General features: G+C 51.5%; 1 protein-coding gene across 5 annotated transcripts in view; it reads right to left on the bottom strand.

Annotated features, from left to right (window-relative positions):
• LOC132389294 (ribonuclease inhibitor-like) overlaps positions 1 to 20,480 on the bottom strand; it is a 41,741-nt gene extending 21,261 nt beyond the window's left edge. Inside the window, exons 1-7 of one of the 5 annotated variants that reach the window (XM_059961801.1) lie at positions 19,746 to 20,475; positions 19,568 to 19,663; positions 19,247 to 19,480; positions 18,979 to 19,001; positions 18,779 to 18,882; positions 17,854 to 17,965; positions 174 to 260 (exon numbers count right to left, since the gene is read on the bottom strand). In XM_059961801.1, the coding sequence (XP_059817784.1) occupies positions 174 to 260; positions 17,854 to 17,965; positions 18,779 to 18,882; positions 18,979 to 19,001; positions 19,247 to 19,480; positions 19,568 to 19,663; positions 19,746 to 20,120 (1,031 nt within the window). In that variant the 5' untranslated portion in view covers positions 20,121 to 20,475. Of the gene's footprint in view, positions 1 to 173; positions 261 to 17,853; positions 17,966 to 18,778; positions 18,883 to 18,978; positions 19,002 to 19,246; positions 19,481 to 19,567; positions 19,664 to 19,745 lie in introns of all 5 variants that reach the window. The other 4 variants (XM_059961803.1, XM_059961804.1, XM_059961805.1 and 1 more) reach the window with 4 other exon arrangements.
• Between the last annotated feature and the right edge of the window lie 1,107 nt (positions 20,481 to 21,587).

The following is a 21,587-nucleotide window of genomic DNA, read 5'->3' as shown; positions in this document are numbered from 1 at the left end:
TCAGTCTCCACAGGTCACCATCAACGGTTTGAACAGTGACGCAAGGATCAGGAATTTACTAAATTAGAAATTAATTAATTAATTAATCGGAAATTACTAGATCAGGACAGAACTGCGGCATTATTGGAACTTTACCCACACAAACATCAACAGACTCACAGTCTGGTACTTACCCCAGTTTCTGTATTTTACACTCCGGATCCCTCAGAGCCTCAGACAACAGTCTCACTTCCCAATCTCCAAGTTTATTGTACTCCTCACTAAACACAGAGCGAGAAACACTGTTACCAAAGTGGCCCTGAAGTAATGTCTCTCTCTGTAACGTTTTCTCTCTCACACTCCCATCTGGGTCTTTATATCTACTCTCAGGGGATCAATCCCATCAGCCCGATACCCCGTCTCCCCACTTCCCTGTACCCCTGTCACTTATACTCTCTCACACTCCCATCTGGGTCTTTATATCTACTCTCAGGGGATCAATCCCATCAGCCCGATACCCCCTCTCCCCACTTCCCTGTACCCCTGTCACTTATTCTCTCACACTCACATCTGGGGGTTTATATCTACTCTCAGGGGATCAATCCCATCAGCCCGATACCCCCTCTCCCCACTTCCCTGTACCCCTGTCACACATTCTCTCTCACACTCCCATCTGGGTCTTTATATCTACTCTCAGGGGAGCAATCCCATCAGCCCGATACCCCCTCTCCCCACTTCCCTGTACCCCTGTCACTTATTCTCTCTCACACTCCCATCTGGGTGTTTATATCTACTCTCAGGGGATCAATCCCATCAGCCCGATACCCCCACTCCCCACTTCCCTGTACCCGTCACTTATTCTCTCTCACACTCCCATCTGGGTGTTTATATCTACTCTCAGGGGAGCAATCCCATCAGCCCGATACCCCCTCTCCCCACTTCCCTGGACCCGTCAATTATTCTCTCTCACACTCCCATCTGGGTGTTTATATCTACTCTCAGGGGAGCAATCCCATCAGCCCGATACCCCATCTCCCCACTTCCCTGTACCCCTGTCACTTATTCTCTCTCACACTCCCATCTGGGTCTTTATATCTACTCTCAGGGGATCAATCCCATCAGCCCGATACCCCCTCTCCCCACTTCCCTGTACCCCTGTCACTTATTCTCTCTCACACTCCCATCTCGGTGTTTATATCTACTCTCAGGGGATCAATCCCATCAGCCCGATACCCCTCCTCCCCACTTCCCTGTACACCTGTCACTTATTCTCTCTCACACTCCCATCTGGGTCTTTATATCTACTCTCAGGGGATCAATCCCATCAGCCCGATACCCCATCTCCCCACTTCCCTGTACCCCCGTCACTTATTGTCTCTCACACTCCCATCTGGGTCTTTATATCTACTCTCAGGGGATCAATCCCATCAGCCCGATACCCCATCTCCCCACTTTCCTGTACCCCTGTCACTTATTCTCTCACACTCACATCTGGGTGTTTATATCTACTCTCAGGGGATCAATCCCATCAGCCCGATACCCCCTCTCCCCATTTCCCTGTACCCCTGTCACTTATTCTCTCTCACACTCCCATCTGGGTGTTTATATCTACTCTCAGGGGAGCAATCCCATCAGCCCGATACCCCCTCTCCCCACTTCCCTGTACCCCTGTCACTTATTTTCTCTCACACTCCCATCTGGGTCTTTATATCTACTCTCAGGGGATCAATCCCATCAGCCCGATACCCCCCCTCCCCACTTCCCTGTACCCCTGTCACTTATTCTCTCTCACACTCCCATCTGGGTCTTTATATCTACTCTCAGGGGAGCAATCCCATCAGCCCGATACCCCATCTACCACTTCCCTGTACCCCTGTCACTTATTCTCTCTCACACTCCCATTTGGGTGTTTATATCTACTCTCAGGGGATCAATCCCATCAGCCCGATACCCACTCTCCCCACTTCCCTGTACCCCTGTCACTTATTCTCTCTCACACTCCCATCTGGGTCTTTATATCTACTCTCAGGGGATCCATCCCATCAGCCCGATACCCCCACTCCCCACTTCCCTGTACCCCTGTCACTTATTCTCTCTCACACTCCCATCTGGGTCTTTATATCTACTCTCAGGGGATCAATCCCATCAGCCCGATACCCCCTCTCCCCACTTCCCTGTACCCCTGTCACTTATTCTCTCTCACACTCCCATCTGGGTCTTTATATCTACTCTCAGGGGAGCAATCCCATCAGCCCGATACCCCCTCTCCCCACTTCCCTGTACCCCTGTCACTTATTCTCTCACACTCACATCTGGGTGTTTATATCTACTCTCAGGGGATCAATCCCATCAGCCCGATACCCCCTCTCCCCACTTCCCTGTACCCCTGTCACTTATTCTCTCACACTCACATCTGGGTGTTTATATCTACTCTCAGGGGATCAATCCCATCAGCCCGATGCCCCCTCTCCCCACTTCCCGGTACCCCTGTCACACATTCTCTCTCACACTCCCATCTGGGTGTTTATATCTACTCTCAGGGGAGCAATCCCATCAGCCCGATACCCCCTCTCCCCACTTCCCTGTACCCCTGTCACTTATTCTCTCTCACACTCACATCTGGGTCTTTATATCTACTCTCAGGGGAGCAATCCCATCAGCCCAATACCCCCTCTCCCCACTTCCCTGTACCCCTGTCACTTATTCTCTCTCACACTCCCATCTGGGTGTTCATATCTACTCTCAGGGGATCAATCCCATCAGCCCGAAACCCCCTCTCCCCACTTCCCTGTACCCCTGTCACTTATTCTCTCTCACACTCACATCTGGGTCTTTATATCTACTCTCAGGGGAGCAATCCCATCAGCCCAATACCCCCTCTCCCCACTTCCCTGTACCCGTCACTTATTCTCTCTCACACTCCCATCTGGGTGTTTATATCTACTCTCAGGGGAGCAATCCCATCAGCCCGATACCCCCTCTCCCCACTTCCCTGTACCCCTGTCACTTATTCTCTCTCACACTCCCATCTGGGTGTTCATATCTACTCTCAGGGGATCAATCCCACCAGCCCGATACCCCATCTCCCCACTTCCCTGTACCCCCATCACATTCTCTCTCACACTCCCATCTGGGTCTTTATATCTACTCTCAGGGGAGCAATCCCACCAGCCCGATACCCCCTCTCCCCACTTCCCTGTACTCCTGTCACTTATTCTCTCTCACACTCCCATCTGGGTCTTTATATCTACTCTCAGGGGATCAATCCCATCAGCCCGATACCCCCTCTCCCCACTTCCCTGTACCCGTCACTTATTCTCTCTCACACTCCCATCTCGGTGTTTATATCTACTCTCAGGGGATCAATCCCATCAGCCCGATACCCCCTCTCCCCACTTCCCTGTACCCCTGTCACTTATTCTCTCTCACACTCACATCTGGGTGTTTATATCTACTCTCAGGGGATCAATCCCATCAGCCCGATACCCCCTCTCCCCACTTCCCTGTACCCCTGTCACTTATTCTCTCTCACACTCACATCTGGGTGTTTATATCTACTCTCAGGGGATCAATCCCATCAGCCCGATACCCCTCCTCCCCACTTCCCTGTACACCTGTCACTTATTCTCTCTCACACTCCCATCTGGGTCTTTATATCTACTCTCAGGGGATCAATCCCATCAGCCCGATACCCCCTCTCCCCACTTCCCTGTACCCCCGTCACTTATTGTCTCTCACACTCACATCTGGGTGTTTATATCTACTCTCAGGGGATCAATCCCACCAGCCCGATACCCCTCCTCCCCACTTCCCTGTACCCCTGTCACACATTCTCTCTCACACTCCCATCTGGGTCTTTATATCTACTCTCAGGGGATCAATCCCATCAGCCCGATACCCCATCTCACCACTTTCCTGTACCCCTGTCACTTATTCTCTCACACTCACATCTGGGTGTTTATATCTACTCTCAGGGGATCAATCCCATCAGCCCGATACCCCCTCTCCCCATTTCCCTGTACCCCTGTCACTTATTCTCTCTCACACTCCCATCTGGGTGTTTATATCTACTCTCAGGGGAGCAATCCCATCAGCCCGATACCCCCTCTCCCCACTTCCCTGTACCCCTATCACTTATTCTCTCTCACACTCCCATCTGGGTCTTTATATCTACTCTCAGGGGAGCAATCCCATCAGCCCGATACCTCCTCTCCCCACTTCCCTGTACCCCTGTCACTTATTCTCTCTCACACTCCCATCTGGGTCTTTATATCTACTCTCAGGGGATCAATCCCATCAGCCCGATACCCCCTCTCCCCACTTCCCTGTACCCCTGTCACTTATTCTCTCTCACACTCCCATCTGGGTCTTTATATCTACTCTCAGGGGAGCAATCCCATCAGCCCGATACCCCCTCTCCCCACTTCCCTGTACCCCTGTCACTTATTCTCTCACACTCACATCTGGGTGTTTATATCTACTCTCAGGGGATCAATCCCATCAGCCCGATACCCCCTCTCCCCACTTCCCTGTACCCCTGTCACTTATTCTCTCACACTCAAATCTGGGTGTTTATATCTACTCTCAGGGGATCAATCCCATCAGCCCGATGCCCCCTCTCCCCACTTCCCTGTACCCCTGTCACTTATTCTCTCACACTCAAATCTGGGTGTTTATATCTACTCTCAGGGGATCAATCCCATCAGCCCGATGCCCCCTCTCCCCATTTCCCTGTACCCCTGTCACTTATTCTCTCACACACTCCCATCTGGGTGTTTATATCTACTCTCAGGGGAGCAATCCCATCAGCCCGATACCCCCTCTCCCCACTTCCCTGTACCCCTGTCACTTATTCTCTCTCACACTCCCATCTGGGTCTTTATATCTACTCTCAGGGGATCAATCCCATCAGCCCGATACCCCCACTCCCCACTTCCCTGTACCCCTGTCACTTATTCTCTCTCACACTCCCATCTGGGTGTTTATATCTACTCTCAGGGGAGCAATCCCATCAGCCCGATACCCCCTCTCCCCACTTCCCTGTACCCCTGTCACTTATTCTCTCTCACACTCACATCTGGGTGTTTATATCTACTCTCAGGGGAGCAATCCCACCAGTCCGATACCCCCTCTCCCCACTTCCCTGTACCCCTGTCACTTATTCTCTCTCACACTCCCATCTGGGTGTTTATATCTACTCTCAGGGGAGCAATCCCATCAGCCCGATACCCCCTCTCCCCACTTCCCTGTACCCCTGTCACTTATTCTCTCTCACACTCCCATCTGGGTGTTTATATCTACTCTCAGGGGTTCAATCCCATCAGCCCGATACCCCCTCTCCCCACTTCCCTGTACCCCTGTCACTTATTCTCTCTCACACTCCCATCTGGGTGTTTATATCTACTCTCAGGGGATCAATCCCATCAGCCCGAAACCCCCTCTCCCCACTTCCCTGTACCCCTGTCACTTATTCTCTCTCACACTCCCATCTGGGTCTTTATATCTACTCTCAGGGGAGCAATCCCATCAGCCCGATACCCCCTCTCCCCACTTCCCTATACCCCTGTCACTTATTCTCTCACACTCCCATCTGGGTCTTTATATCTACTCTCAGGGGATCAATCCCATCAGCCCGATACCCCCTCTCCCCACTTCCCTGTACCCCTGTCACTTATTCTCTCACACTCCCATCTGGGTCTTTATATCTACTCTCAGGGGAGCAATCCCATCAGCCCGAAACCCCCTCTCCCCACTTCCCTGTACCCCTGTCACTTATTCTCTCTCACACTCCCATCTGGGTCTTTATATCTACTCTCAGGGGAGCAATCCCATCAGCCCGATACCCCCTCTCCCCACTTCCCTGTACCCCTGTCACTTATTCTCTCACACTTACATCTGGGTCTTTATATCTACTCTCAGGGGAGCAATCCCATCAGCCCGATACCCCCTCTCCCCACTTCCCTGTACCCGTCACTTATTCTCTCTCACACTCCCATCTGGGTGTTTATATCTACTCTCAGGGGATCAATCCCATCAGCCCGATACCCCCTCTCCCCACTTCCCTGTACCCCTGTCACTTATTCTCTCACACTCACATCTGGGTGTTTATATCTACTCTCAGGGGATCAATCCCATTAGCCCGATACCCCCTCTCCCCACTTCCCTGTACCCCTGTCACTTATTCTCTCTCACACTCCCATTTGGGTGTTTATATCTACTCTCAGGGGATCAATCCCATCAGCCCGATACCCCCCCTCCCCACTTCCCTGTACCCCTGTCACTTATTCTCTCTCACACTCCCATCTGAGTCTTTATATCTACTCTCAGGGGAGCAATCCCATCAGCCCGATACCCCATCTCCCCACTTCCCTGTACCCCTGTCACTTATTCTCTCTCACACTCCCATCTGGGTGTTTATATCTACTCTCAGGGGAGCAATCCCATCAGCCCGATACCCCATCTACCACTTCCCTGTACCCCTGTCACTTATTCTCTCTCACACTCCCATTTGGGTGTTTATATCTACTCTCAGGGGATCAATCCCATCAGCCCGATACCCCCTCTCCCCACTTCCCTGTACCCCTGTCACTTATTCTCTCTCACACTCCCATCTGGGTCTTTATATCTACTCTCAGGGGATCCATCCCATCAGCCCGATACCCCCACTCCCCACTTCCCTGTACCCCTGTCACTTATTCTCTCTCACACTCCCATCTGGGTCTTTATATCTACTCTCAGGGGATCAATCCCATCAGCCCGATACCCCCTCTCCCCACTTCCCTGTACCCCTGTCACTTATTCTCTCTCACACTCCCATCTGGGTCTTTATATCTACTCTCAGGGGAGCAATCCCATCAGCCCGATACCCCCTCTCCCCACTTCCCTGTACCCCTGTCACTTATTCTCTCACACTCACATCTGGGTGTTTATATCTACTCTCAGGGGATCAATCCCATCAGCCCGATACCCCCTCTCCCCACTTCCCTGTACCCCTGTCACTTATTCTCTCACACTCACATCTGGGTGTTTATATCTACTCTCAGGGGATCAATCCCATCAGCCCGATTCCCCCTCTCCCCACTTCCCGGTACCCCTGTCACACATTCTCTCTCACACTCCCATCTGGGTGTTTATATCTACTCTCAGGGGAGCAATCCCATCAGCCCGATACCCCCTCTCCCCACTTCCCTGTACCCCTGTCACTTATTCTCTCTCACACTCCCATCTGGGTGTTTATATCTACTCTCAGGGGATCAATCCCATCAGCCCGATACCCCCACTCCCCACTTCCCTGTACCCCTGTCACTTATTCTCTCTCACACTCCCATCTGGGTGTTTATATCTACTCTCAGGGGAGCAATCCCATCAGCCCGATACCCCCTCTCCCCACTTCCCTGTACCCCTGTCACTTATTCTCTCTCACACTCACATCTGGGTGTTTATATCTACTCTCAGGGGAGCAATCCCACCAGTCCGATACCCCCTCTCCCCACTTCCCTGTACCCCTGTCACTTATTCTCTCTCACACTCCCATCTGGGTGTTTATATCAACTCTCAGGGGAGCAATCCCATCAGCCCGATACCCCCTCTCCCCACTTCCCTGTACCCCTGTCACTTATTCTCTCTCACACTCCTATCTGGGTGTTTATATCAACTCTCAGGGGAGCAATCCCATCAGCCCAATACCCCCTCTCCCCACTTCCCTGTACCCCTGTCACTTATTCTCTCTCACACTCCCATCTGGGTGTTTATATCTACTCTCAGGGGATCAATCCCATCAGCCCGATACCCCCTCTCCCCACTTCCCTGTACCCCTGTCACTTATTCTCTCTCACACTCCCATCTGGGTCTTTATATCTACTCTCAGGGGATCAATCCCATCAGCCCGATACCCCCTCTCCCCACTTCCCTGTACCCCTGTCACTTATTCTCTCTCACACTCCCATCTGGGTCTTTATATGTACTCTCAGGGGATCAATCCCACCAGCCCGATACCCGATCTCCCCACTTCCCTGTACCCCTGTCACTTATTCTCTCTCACACTCCCATCTGGGTGTTTATATCTACTCTCAGGGGATCAATCCCATCAGCCCGATACCCCCTCTCCCCACTTCCCTGTACCCCTGTCACTTATTCTCTCTCACACTCCCATCTGGGTGTTTACATCTACTCTCAGGGGAGCAATCCCATCAGCCCGATACCCACTCTCCCCACTTCCCTGTACCCCTGTCACTTATTCTCTCTCACACTCCCATCTGGGTGTTTATATCTACTCTCAGGGGAGCAATCCCATCAGCCCGATACCCCCTCTCCCCACTTCCCTGTACCCCTGTCACTTATTCTCTCTCACACTCCCATCTGGGTGTTTATATCTACTCTCAGGGGAGCAATCCCATCAGCCCGATACCCCCTCTCCCCACTTCCCTGTACCCCTGTCACTTATTCTCTCTCACACTCGCATCTGGGTGTTTATATCTACTCTCAGGGGAGCAATCCCATCAGCCCGATACCCCCTCTCCCCACTTCCCTGTACCCGTCACTTATTCTCTCACACTCACATCTGGGTGTTTATACCTACTCTCAGGGGAGCAATCCCATCAGCCCGATACCCCCTCTCCCCACTTCCCTGTACCCCTGTCACTTATTCTCTCTCACACTCCCATCTGGGTGTTTATATCTACTCACAGGGGAGCAATCCCATCAGCCCGATACCCACTCTCCCCACTTCCCTGTACTCCTGTCACTTATTCTCTCTCACACTCCCATCTGGGTGTTTATATCTACTCTCAAGGGATCAATCCCACCAGCCCGATACCCCCTCTCCCCACTTCCCTGTACCCCTGTCACTTATTCTCTCTCACACTCCCATCTGGGTGTTTATATCTACTCTCAGGGGATCAATCCCACCAGCCCGATACCCCCTCTCCCCACTTCCCTGTACCCCTGTCACTTATTCTCTCTCACACTCCCATCTGGGTGTTTATATCTACTCACAGGGGAGCAATCCCATCAGCCCGATACCCCCTCTCCCCACTTCCCTGTACCCCTGTCACTTATTCTCTCTCACACTCCCATCTGGGTCTTCATATCTACTCTCAGGGGATCAATCCCATCAGCCCGATACCCCGTCTCCCCACTTCCCTGTACCCCTGTCACTTATTCTCTCTCACACTCCCATCTGGGTGTTTATATCTACTCTCAGGGGAGCAATCCCATCAGCCCGATACCCCCTCTCCCCACTTCCCTGTACCCCTGTCACTTATTCTCTCTCACACTCCCATCTGGGTCTTTATATCTACTCTCAGGGGAGCAATCCCATCAGCCCGATACCCCCTCTCCCCACTTCCCTGTACCCCTGTCACTTATTCTCTCTGACACTCCCATCTGGGTGTTTATATCTACTCTCAGGGGATCAATCCCATCAGCCCGATACCCCCTCTCCCCACTTCCCTGTACCCCTGTCACTTATTCTCTCACACTTACATCTGGGTCTTTATATCTACTCTCAGGGGAGCAATCCCATCAGCCCGATACCCCCTCTCCCCACTTCCCTGTACTCCTGTCACTTATTCTCTCACACTCACATCTGGGTGTTTATATCTACTCTCAGGGGATCAATCCCATTAGCCCGATACCCACTCTCCCCACTTCCCTGTACCCCTGTCACTTATTCTCTCTCACACTCCCATCTGGGTGTTTATATCTACTCTCAGGGGATCAATCCCATCAGCCCGATACCCCATCTCCCCACTTCCCTGTACCCCTGTCACTTATTCTCTCTCACACTCCCATCTGGGTCTTTATATCTACTCTCAGGGGATCAATCCCATCAGCCCGATACCCCCTCTCCCCACTTCCCTGTACCCCTGTCACTTATTCTCTCACACTCACATCTGGGTGTTTATATCTACTCTCAGGGGATCAATCCCATCAGCCCGATACCCCCTCTCCCCATTTCCCTGTACCCCTGTCACTTATTCTCTCTCACACTCACATCTGGGTGTTTATATCTACTCTCAGGGGATCAATCCCATCAGCCCGATACCCCCTCTCCCCATTTCCCTGTACCCCTGTCACTTATTCTCTCACACTCACATCTGGGTGTTTATATCTACTCTCAGGGGATCAATCCCATCAGCCCGATACCCCCTCTCCCCATTTCCCTGTACCCCTGTCACTTATTCTCTCTCACACTACCATCTGGGTCTTTATATCTACTCTCAGGGGAGCAATCCCATCAGCCCGATACCCCCTCTCCCCACTTCCCTGTACCCCTGTCACTTATTCTCTCTCACACTACCATCTGGGTCTTTATATCTACTCTCAGGGGATCAATCCCATCAGCCCGATACCCCCTCTCCCCACTTCCCTGTACCCCTGTCACTTATTCTCTCTCACACTCCCATCTGGGTGTTTATATCTACTCTCAGGGGATCAATCCCATCAGCCCGATACCCCCTCTCCCCACTTCCCTGTACCCCTGTCACTTATTCTCTCTCACACTCCCATCTGGGTGTTTATATCTACTCTCAGGGGAGCAATCCCATCAGCCCGATACCCCCTCTCCCCACTTCCCTGTACCCCTGTCACTTATTCTCTCTCACACTACCATCTGGGTCTTTATATCTACTCTCAGGGGATCAATCCCATCAGCCCGATACCCCCTCTCCCCACTTTCCTGTACCCCTGTCACTTATTCTCTCACACTCTCATCTGGGTGTTTATATCTACTCTCAGGGGATCAATCCCATCAGCCCGATACCCCCTCTCCCCATTTCCCTGTACCCCTGTCACTTATTCTCTCTCACACTCCCATCTGGGTGTTTATATCTACTCTCAGGGGAGCAATCCCATCAGCCCGATACCCCCTCTCCCCACTTCCCTGTACCCCTGTCACTTATTCTCTCTCACACTCCCATCTGGGTGTTTATATCTACTCTCAGGGGATCAATCCCATCAGCCCGATACCCCCTCTCCCCATTTCCCTGTACCCCTGTCACTTATTCTCTCTCACACTCCCATCTGGGTGTTTATATCTACTCTCAGGGGAGCAATCCCATCAGCCCGATACCCCCTCTCCCCACTTCCCTGTACCCCTGTCACTTATTCTCTCTCACACTCCCATCTGGGTGTTTATATCTACTCTCAGGGGAGCAATCCCATCAGCCCGATACCCCCTCTCCCCACTTCCCTGTACCCCTGTCACTTATTCTCTCTCACACTCCCATCTGGGTGTTTATATCTACTCTCAGGGGATCAATCCCATCAGCCCGATACCCCCTCTCCCCACTTCCCTGTACCCCTGTCACTTATTCTCTCTCACACTCCCATCTGGGTCTTTATATCTACTCTCAGGGGATCAATCCCATCAGCCCGATACCCCCTCTCCCCACTTTCCTGTACCCCTGTCACTTATTCTCTCACACTCACATCTGGGTGTTTATATCTACTCTCAGGGGATCAATCCCATCAGCCCGATACCCCCTCTCCCCACTTCCCTGTACCCCTGTCACTTATTCTCTCTCACACTCCCATCTGGGTGTTTATATCTACTCTCAGGGGATCAATCCCATCAGCCCGATACCCCCTCTCCCCACTTCCCTGTACCCCTGTCACTTATTCTCTCTCACACTCCCATCTGGGTGTTTATATCTACTCTCAGGGGAGCAATCCCATCAGCCCGATACCCCCTCTCCCCACTTTCCTGTACCCCTGTCACTTATTCTCTCTCACACTCCCATCTGGGTCTTTATATCTACTCTCAGGGGATCAATCCCATCAGCCCGATACCCCCTCTCCCCACTTCCCTGTACCCCTGTCACTTATTCTCTCTCACACTCCCATCTGGGTGTTTATATCTACTCTCAGGGGAGCAATCCCATCAGCCCGATACCCCCTCTCCCCACTTTCCTGTACCCCTGTCACTTATTCTCTCTCACACTCCCATCTGGGTCTTTATATCTACTCTCAGGGGAGCAATCCCATCAGCCCGATACCCCCTCTCCCCACTTCCCTGTACCCCTGTCACTTATTCTCTCTCACACTCCCATCTGGGTGTTCATATCTACTCTCAGGGGAGCAATCCCATCAGCCCGATACCCCCTCTCCCCACTTCCCTGTACCCCTGTCACTTATTCTCTCTCACACTCCCATCTGGGTGTTTATATCTACTCTCAGGGGATCAATCCCATCAGCCCGATACCCCCTCTCCCCATTTCCCTGTACCCCTGTCACATTCTCTCTCACACTCCCATCTGGGTCTTTATATCTACTCTCAGGGGAGCAATCCCATCAGCCCGATACCCCCTCTCCCCACTTCCCTGTACCCCTGTCACTTATTCTCTCTCACACTCCCATCTGGGTGTTTATATCTACTCTCAGGGGATCAATCCCATCAGCCCGATACCCCCTCTCCCCACTTCCCTGTACCCGTCACTTATTCTCTCTCACACTCCCATCTGGGTGTTTATATCTACTCTCAGGGGATCAATCCCATCAGCCCGATACTCCCTCTCCCCACTTCCCTGTACCCGTCACTTATTCTCTCACACTCTCATCTGGGTGTTTATATCTACTCTCAGGGGATCAATCCCATCAGCCCGATACCCCCTCTCCCCATTTCCCTGTACCCCTGTCACTTATTCTCTCTCACACTCCCATCTGGGTGTTTATATCTACTCTCAGGGGAGCAATCCCATCAGCCCGATACCCCCTCTCCCCACTTCCCTGTACCCCTGTCACTTATTCTCTCTCACACTCCCATCTGGGTGTTTATATCTACTCTCAGGGGAGCAATCCCATCAGCCCGATACCCCCTCTCCCCACTTCCCTGTACCCGTCACTTATTCTCTCACACTCTCATCTGGGTGTTTATATCTACTCTCAGGGGATCAATCCCATCAGCCCGATACCCCCTCTCCCCACTTTCCTGTACCCCTGTCACTTATTCTCTCACACTCTCATCTGGGTGTTTATATCTACTCTCAGGGGATCAATCCCATCAGCCCGATACCCCCTCTCCCCATTTCCCTGTACCCCTGTCACTTATTCTCTCTCACACTCCCATCTGGGTCTTTATATCTACTCTCAGGGGAGCAATCCCATCAGCCCGATACCCCCTCTCCCCACTTCCCTGTACCCCTGTCACTTATTCTCTCTCACACTCCCATCTGGGTGTTTATATCTACTCTCAGGGGAGCAATCCCATCAGCCCGATACCCCCTCTCCCCACTTCCCTGTACCCCTGTCACTTATTCTCTCTCACACTCCCATCTGGGTGCTTATATCTACTCTCAGGGGAGCAATCCCACCAGCCCGATACCCCCTCTCCCCACTTCCCTGTACCCCTGTCACTTATTCTCTCTCACACTCCCATCTGGGTGTTTATATCTACTCTCAGGGGAGCAATCCCACCAGCCCGATACCCCCTCTCCCCACTTCCCTGTACCCCTGTCACTTATTCTCTCTCACACTCCCATCTGGGTCTTTATATCTACTCTCAGGGGAGCAATCCCATCAGCCCGATACCCCCTCTCCCCACTTCCCTGTACCCCTGTCACTTATTCTCTCTCACACTCCCATCTGGGTGTTTATATCTACTCTCAGGGGAGCAATCCCATCAGCCCGATACCCCCTCTCCCCACTTCCCTGTACCCCTGTCACTTATTCTCTCTCACACTCCCATCTGGGTGTTTATATCTACTCTCAGGGGAGCAATCCCATCAGCCCGATACCCCCTCTCCCCACTTCCCTGTACCCCTGTCACTTATTCTCTCTCACACTACCATCTGGGTCTTTATATCTACTCTCAGGGGATCAATCCCATCAGCCCGATACCCCCTCTCCCCACTTCCCTGTACCCCTGTCACTTATTCTCTCTCACACTCCCATCTGGGTGTTTATATCTACTCTCAGGGGATCAATCCCATCAGCCCGATACCCCCTCTCCCCACTTCCCTGTACCCCTGTCACTTATTCTCTCTCACACTCCCATCTGGGTGTTTATATCTACTCTCAGGGGAGCAATCCCATCAGCCCGATACCCCCTCTCCCCACTTCCCTGTACCCCTGTCACTTATTCTCTCTCACACTCTCATCTGGGTGTTTATATCTACTCTCAGGGGATCAATCCCATCAGCCCGATACCCCCTCTCCCCATTTCCCTGTACCCCTGTCACTTATTCTCTCTCACACTCCCATCTGGGTGTTTATATCTACTCTCAGGGGAGCAATCCCATCAGCCCGATACCCCCTCTCCCCACTTCCCTGTACCCCTGTCACTTATTCTCTCTCACACTCCCATCTGGGTGTTTATATCTACTCTCAGGGGATCAATCCCATCAGCCCGATACCCCCTCTCCCCACTTCCCTGTACCCCTGTCACTTATTCTCTCTCACACTCACATCTGGGTGTTTATATCTACTCTCAGGGGAGCAATCCCATCAGCCCGATACCCCCTCTCCCCACTTCCCTGTACCCGTCACTTATTCTCTCTCACACTCCCATCTGGGTCTTTATATCTACTCTCAGGGGATCAATCCCATCAGCCCGATACCCCATCTCCCCACTTCCCTGTACCCCTGTCACTTATTCTCTCTCACACTCCCATCTGGGTCTTTATATCTACTCTCAGGGGATCAATCCCATCAGCCCGATACCCCCTCTCCCCACTTTCCTGTACCCCTGTCACTTATTCTCTCACACTCACATCTGGGTGTTTATATCTACTCTCAGGGGATCAATCCCATCAGCCCGATACCCCCTCTCCCCACTTCCCTGTACCCCTGTCACTTATTCTCTCTCACACTCCCATCTGGGTGTTTATATCTACTCTCAGGGGATCAATCCCATCAGCCCGATACCCCCTCTCCCCACTTCCCTGTACCCCTGTCACTTATTCTCTCTCACACTCCCATCTGGGTCTTTATATCTACTCTCAGGGGAGCAATCCCATCAGCCCGATACCCCCTCTCCCCACTTCCCTGTACCCCTGTCACTTATTCTCTCTCACACTCCCATCTGGGTGTTTATATCTACTCTCAGGGGATCAATCCCATCAGCCCGATACCCCCACTCCCCACTTCCCTGTACCCCTGTCACTTATTCTCTCTCACACTCCCATCTGGGTGTTTATATCTACTCTCAGGGGATCAATCCCATCAGCCCGATACCCCCACTCCCCACTTCCCTGTACCCCTGTCACTTATTCTCTCTCACACTCCCATCTGGGTGTTTATATCTACTCTCAGGGGATCAATCCCATCAGCCCGATACCCCCTCTCCCCACTTCCCTGTACCCGTCACTTATTCTCTCTCACACTCCCATCTGGGTGTTTATATCTACTCTCAGGGGATCAATCCCATCAGCCCGATACTCCCTCTCCCCACTTCCCTGTACCCGTCACTTATTCTCTCACACTCTCATCTGGGTGTTTATATCTACTCTCAGGGGATCAATCCCATCAGCCCGATACCCCCTCTCCCCATTTCCCTGTACCCCTGTCACTTATTCTCTCTCACACTCCCATCTGGGTGTTTATATCTACTCTCAGGGGAGCAATCCCATCAGCCCGATACCCCCTCTCCCCACTTCCCTGTACCCCTGTCACTTATTCTCTCTCACACTCCCATCTGGGTGTTTATATCTACTCTCAGGGGAGCAATCCCACCAGCCCGATACCCCCTCTCCCCACTTCCCTGTACCCCTGTCACTTATTCTCTCTCACACTCCCATCTGGGTGTTTATATCTACTCTCAGGGGAGCAATCCCACCAGCCCGATACCCCCTCTCCCCACTTCCCTGTACCCCTGTCACTTATTCTCTCTCACACTCCCATCTGGGTCTTTATATCTACTCTCAGGGGAGCAATCCCATCAGCCCGATACCCCCTCTCCCCACTTCCCTGTACCCCTGTCACTTATTCTCTCTCACACTCCCATCTGGGTGTTTATATCTACTCTCAGGGGAGCAATCCCATCAGCCCAATACCCCCTCTCCCCACTTCCCTGTACCCCTGTCACTTATTCTCTCTCACACTCCCATCTGGGTCTTTATATCTACTCTCAGGGGATCAATCCCATCAGCCCGATACCCCCTCTCCCCACTTCCCTGTACCCCTGTCACTTATTCTCTCTCACACTCCCATCTGGGTCTTTATATCTACTCTCAGGGGAGCAATCCCATCAGCCCGATACCCCCTCTCCCCACTTCCCTGTACCCGTCACTTATTCTCTCTCACACTCCCATCTGGGTCTTTATATCTACTCTCAGGGGATCAATCCCATCAGCCCGATAGCCCCTCTCCCCAATTCCCTGTACCCCTGTCACTTATTCTCTCTCACACTCCCATCTGGGTGTTTATATCTACTCTCAGGGGAGCAATCCCATCAGCCCGATAGCCCCTCTCCCCAATTCCCTGTACCCCTGTCACTTATTCTCTCTCACACTCCCATCTGGGTGTTTATATCTACTCTCAGGGGATCAATCCCATCAGCCCGATAGCCCCTCTCCCCAATTCCCTGTACCCCTGTCACTTATTCTCTCTCACACTCCCATCTGGGTGTTTATATCTACTCTCAGGGGATCAATCCCATCAGCCCGATACCCCATCTCCCCACTTCCCTGTACCCCTGTCACTTATTCTCTCTCACACTCCCATCTGGGTGTTTATATCTACTCTCAGGGGATCAATCCCACCAGCCCGATACCCCCTCTCCCCACTTCCCTGTACCCCTGTCACTTATTCTCTCACACACTCACATCTGGGTCTTTATATCTACTCTCAGGGGAGCAATCCCATCAGCCCGATACCCCATCTCCCCACTTCCCTGTACCCCTGTCACTTATTCTCTCTCACACTCACATCTGGGTGTTTATATCTACTCTCAGGGGATCAATCCCACCAGCCCGATACCCCCTCTCCCCACTTCCCTGTACCCGTCACTTATTCTCTCTCACACTCCCATCTGGGTGTTTATATCTACTCTCAGGGGATCAATCCCATCAGCCCGATACCCCATCTCCCCACTTCCCTGTACCCCTGTCACTTATTCTCTCTCACACTCCCATCTGGGTGTTTATATCTACTCTCAGGGGAGCAATCCCATCAGCCCGATACCCCCTGTCCCCACTTCCCTGTACCCCTGTCACTTATTCTCTCACACACTCACATCTGGGTCTTTATATCTACTCTCAGGGGAGCAATCCCATCAGCCCGATACCCCCTCTCCCCACTTCCCTGTACCCCTGTCACTTATTCTCTCTCACACTCCCATCTGGGTCTTTATATCTACTCTCAGGGGATCAATCCCATCAGCCCGATACCCCATCTCCCCACTTCCCTGTACCCCTGTCACTTATTCTCTCTCACACTCACATCTGGGTGTTTATATCTACTCTCAGGGGATCAATCCCACCAGCCCGATACCCCCTCTCCCCATTTCCCTGTACCCCTGTCACTTATTCTCTCTCACACTCCCATCTGGGTGTTTATATCTACTCTCAGGGGAGCAATCCCACCAGCCCGATACCCCCTCTCCCCATTTCCCTGTACCCCTGTCACTTATTCTCTCTCACACTCCCATCTGGGTGTTTATATCTACTCTCAGGGGATCAAACCCATCAGCCCGATACCCCCTCTCCCCACTTCCCTGTACCCCTGTCACTTATTCTCTCTCACACTCCCATCTGGGTGTTTATATCTACTCTCAGGGGAGCAATCCCATCAGCCCGATACCCCATCTCCCCACTTCCCTGTACCCCACACAGACACCAATGACCGGAATTGAACTCTGGTCTCTGGAGGCAGGGGCACTAACTCTCGTGACACCGCAACCCAAATCAAACCGATAAATGAATGTCTGATGGTCTTAACCTGTCCCCGGTGTCAGGGAGACTCTTCTGGGTCCCGGTCCCTCTCACACCATTCAGATCCTCCGGTACCTTGATGGACAGCCTGGCCGATTCCACATCCAGAGTCTTGTAGACTGGAGGGAGAAGCAGAGAATTAGAGAGATCCTGGGGATTGGGGGCAGGTTGTGGGGCTACAGACAGTGTTGCCCTCGGAGACAGATGCTGGAAATCATCAGCAGATCAGACATCGAAGATGGGCGGGGCAGTAGGGGAGAAAGAGAGAGAGGAGAGAGAGAGAGAGAGAGAGAGAAAGAGAGAAAAGAGAGGAGAGAAAGAGAGAGAGAGACAGAGAGAAATAGAGAAAGAGAAAGAGAGAGAGCGAGAGAGAGAGAGAGAGAGAGAGAGAGAACGAGAGAGAGACAGAGAGAGAGAAAGAGGAGAGAGGAGAGAGAAGAGAGAGGAGAGAAAGAGAAAGAGAGAGAGATAAGCGAGAGAGAGAGATAGAGATCAAACACAAGGAAATCTGCAGACGCTGGAAATTCAAGAAACACACACAAAATGCTGGTGGAACACAGCAGGCCAGGCAGCGTCTATAGGAAGAAGCACTGTCGATGTTTCGGGCCGACAAAGTCAACATTGCTTCTTTCTATCGACGCTGCCTGGCCTGCTGCATTCCACCAGCATTTTGAGAGAGAGAGAGAGAGAGATATTGAGATTGACAGATTGATTTCAAGACAGAGATAGAGACAGAGATAGCAAGAGAGAGATAGACACAGAGTTCTGGTTGCTTGTCTAAAATAAAAACAAATTGCTGGAATTCCTCAAAGTCTCACTCCAGTTGATCGTCATATGCACAAGTACCACTACCTACAGGATCCCTTTAACTTCAGTCCATGTAACTTCACTTTTATAACAAACCAGAACACAGGAATTGATGCAAACTCTACCTTGCTTCATGGCATCAAACATCCCTCTCAATATCGTGTCCCTGAATTCTCCGATGGTTACGGCACCTTCTGTTACAGACAATGTCGGAGCTTCCTCACTAACCCTGTAAAATCAAACAGTGGGTTATAAAGTCACCGGAACTATTACCTGAGATGTTTTTACCAAACGGTGCAGAGTTTCAGTAAAGGGTCTGTCCTACCTCCTGTCCTGACACAACTCCTCCTGTAATAAATAAAACACAGATCTGAATTGACTGGGACTGAACATCCACGTTCTCACTGCGAGGGACGGCGAATGGATTTTAACGCGAGGTTCAGGGGAACATTACACTTAGGCTGCACAAAGTGCAGGTTCCAGCAGCTCAATCCCGGGGAAGACCAGAGAGACTCTTGATCTATTAGTTTGGTGACAAGAGCAGGTCTGTTCCAGAACAGACTGTGGGCTTTCACTCAACAACAATCCCTCACCTTCAGAAACGTCGCACTGTCTTCCTCATTCATCCATTCCTGTAACTTGGAGAGTTTCTCCTCTACAGAGGTTAAATTCTCTTCAATCTCCTGAAGATTTTTCTCCATGGTGTTCAGAATCTTCTCCTCCTCTGCCCTGAGATCACTCAGTAGGCGCTGCTCTCTCTCAGCCAGAACCTGGTGTATTTTAGCAAATTCAGATGTGACGTTGGCCTGCAGACTGTGTGACTGTTCCTGTCAAATGAAAGGTGGTGGCTGATGTTACCCGGCAATAAAGAGAATTAACCCACACAGACCCGGAAAACTGGAAACACATCTCACCCTCACTCCAGAAATCTTCTGTTTCTGTCGCTGTTCCATCTCCTGGATGGCAGATTTCTTCCCTGTCAGAGATTCGAACGACGATTTAACTTGACACTGGGATTGGGTTCGAGAGGAAAATGTCAGTAAAATAAGATTACTGTAAATTTCCAACAGATCAAAGTCTGTTTGTATTTACCTTGTAAATCTCAACAGCTTCTTCAATCGGCATGAAGCTGTGAGACCTGTGTTCTCTCGCGTCTCTACAAATCACACAGACCAGTTGCTTGTCCGTGTCACAAAACAGCTTCAGTTCCTCCCGATGTTTCTCACACTGAGATCTCATCTCCATCTTGTTCCAATTCAGGTTCAATTCTTCAGCCTTCTCCGCCTGACTTGCCAGGACGCAACTACCCGGAGTGGTGAAGAAATCAAGGCAGAGGGCACAAACTACCTCCTGGAATAAACCTTCAGCCTGTTCACTGGATGCCTGTCCCGACCCAGTAGTCCCCGGTTCAAAATACTTTCCCTTTCGGAGATCTGCTGAATACCTGCAGAACAAGATTGTCCACATAACAACACCCAGGGCAGGAACGTTAGACACAACTGTTTTTGCACTGCAAGGACCCCAGGAGCCGTGATGCACACAACATAAGATATTGGCTGAATGCAACAGGAATTCCAAGTATGGGACATCTTAATGACTGGAGGGAAAGGGTGGGGAAACAGTCTGAGATCAATTCTGGTAAATGATGGTTTCAATAGGATCAGTGCTTTTCAAAGCAAACCATGCAATTAAACAGGGGATGTGGAGATGATAAGGTGCCAGATACAGGAGGGATTGCTGAGATCCAGCCGTGCTGAAACCAGGACTGGGTGTGACAGGATGGGCTTTTCGGTGAAAGCAACCCTGATCTCCAGTGCTCAGTTTCCTGTCTTCACCCCTGTACAGCCCGTCTCCAATAGAAGGTCTCGCTCTCCCTTCTTCTGGTCTGGGCCACAGGAGGAAATGGTTCCCTTCTGTCTGTCCCCGTGACCTTCACCCATCCCAGACAGCAGACACACTGGGTCAGATTCCCAACACCACCCAGACAGACCCATCATCAGTCGGTTCCACCACACTGGGCCGATCCACCAAGCCGGTTTATCTGGCTGACAGGGAAGCTGGTGAACGACTGTCCGGGACGGTGGACGGTGCAGCGGCTGAACTAACTCTGATTTACTGAGAGGTCACCTGAAGCCCAGTGAACATCTCCAGGGGTTATTGGAATTAACTGGGGACCACGTGGTCCTTCATACCATCCCGAGATACACCAATTCCTCTGATAAAAACACCTCCAGTCATGCCGCACACTCTGGGGACGTGGGTTCCATCCTGATATCAGGTGCTGTGTGTGTGGAGTCTCCACGTTCTGCCCATGACCGTATAAGGTCTGAAATAATGACATCGGGTGCTGGAAACTCTCAGACTGGACAGTGTCTGTGAACAGAGACACAGAGAGAACGATTCAGGTCTGATATAACGACATTGGGTGCTGGAAACTCTCAGACTGGACAGTGTCTGTGAACAGAGACACAGAGAGAACGATTCAGGTCTGATATAACGACATTGGGTGCTGGAAACTCTCAGACTGGACAGTGTCTGTGAACAGAGACGCAGAGAGAACGATTCAGGTCTGAAATAACGACACCGGGTGCTGGAAACTCTCAGACTGGACAGTGTCTGTGAACAGAGACACAGAGAGAACGATTCAGGTCTGAAATAACGACATCGGGTGCTGGAAACTCTCAGACTGGACAGTGTCTGTGAACAGAGACACAGAGAGAACGATTCAGGTCTGAAATAACGACATCGGGTGCTGGAAACTCTCAGACTGGACAGTGTCTGTGAACAGAGACACAGAGAGAACGATTCAGGTCTGAAATAACGACTTCGGGTGCTGGAAACTCTCAGACTGGACAGTGTCTGTGAACAGAGACACAGAGAGAACGATTCAGGTCTGAAATAACGACTTCGGGTGCTGGAAACTCTCAGACTGGA

The sequence above is a fragment of the Hypanus sabinus genome, unplaced genomic scaffold (genome assembly GCF_030144855.1).
Source record: "Hypanus sabinus isolate sHypSab1 unplaced genomic scaffold, sHypSab1.hap1 scaffold_528, whole genome shotgun sequence".
NCBI lineage: Eukaryota > Metazoa > Chordata > Chondrichthyes > Myliobatiformes > Dasyatidae > Hypanus > Hypanus sabinus.
Note: the sequence above shows the minus strand (reverse complement) of the source record. Positions and strands in the feature narration are given on the sequence as shown.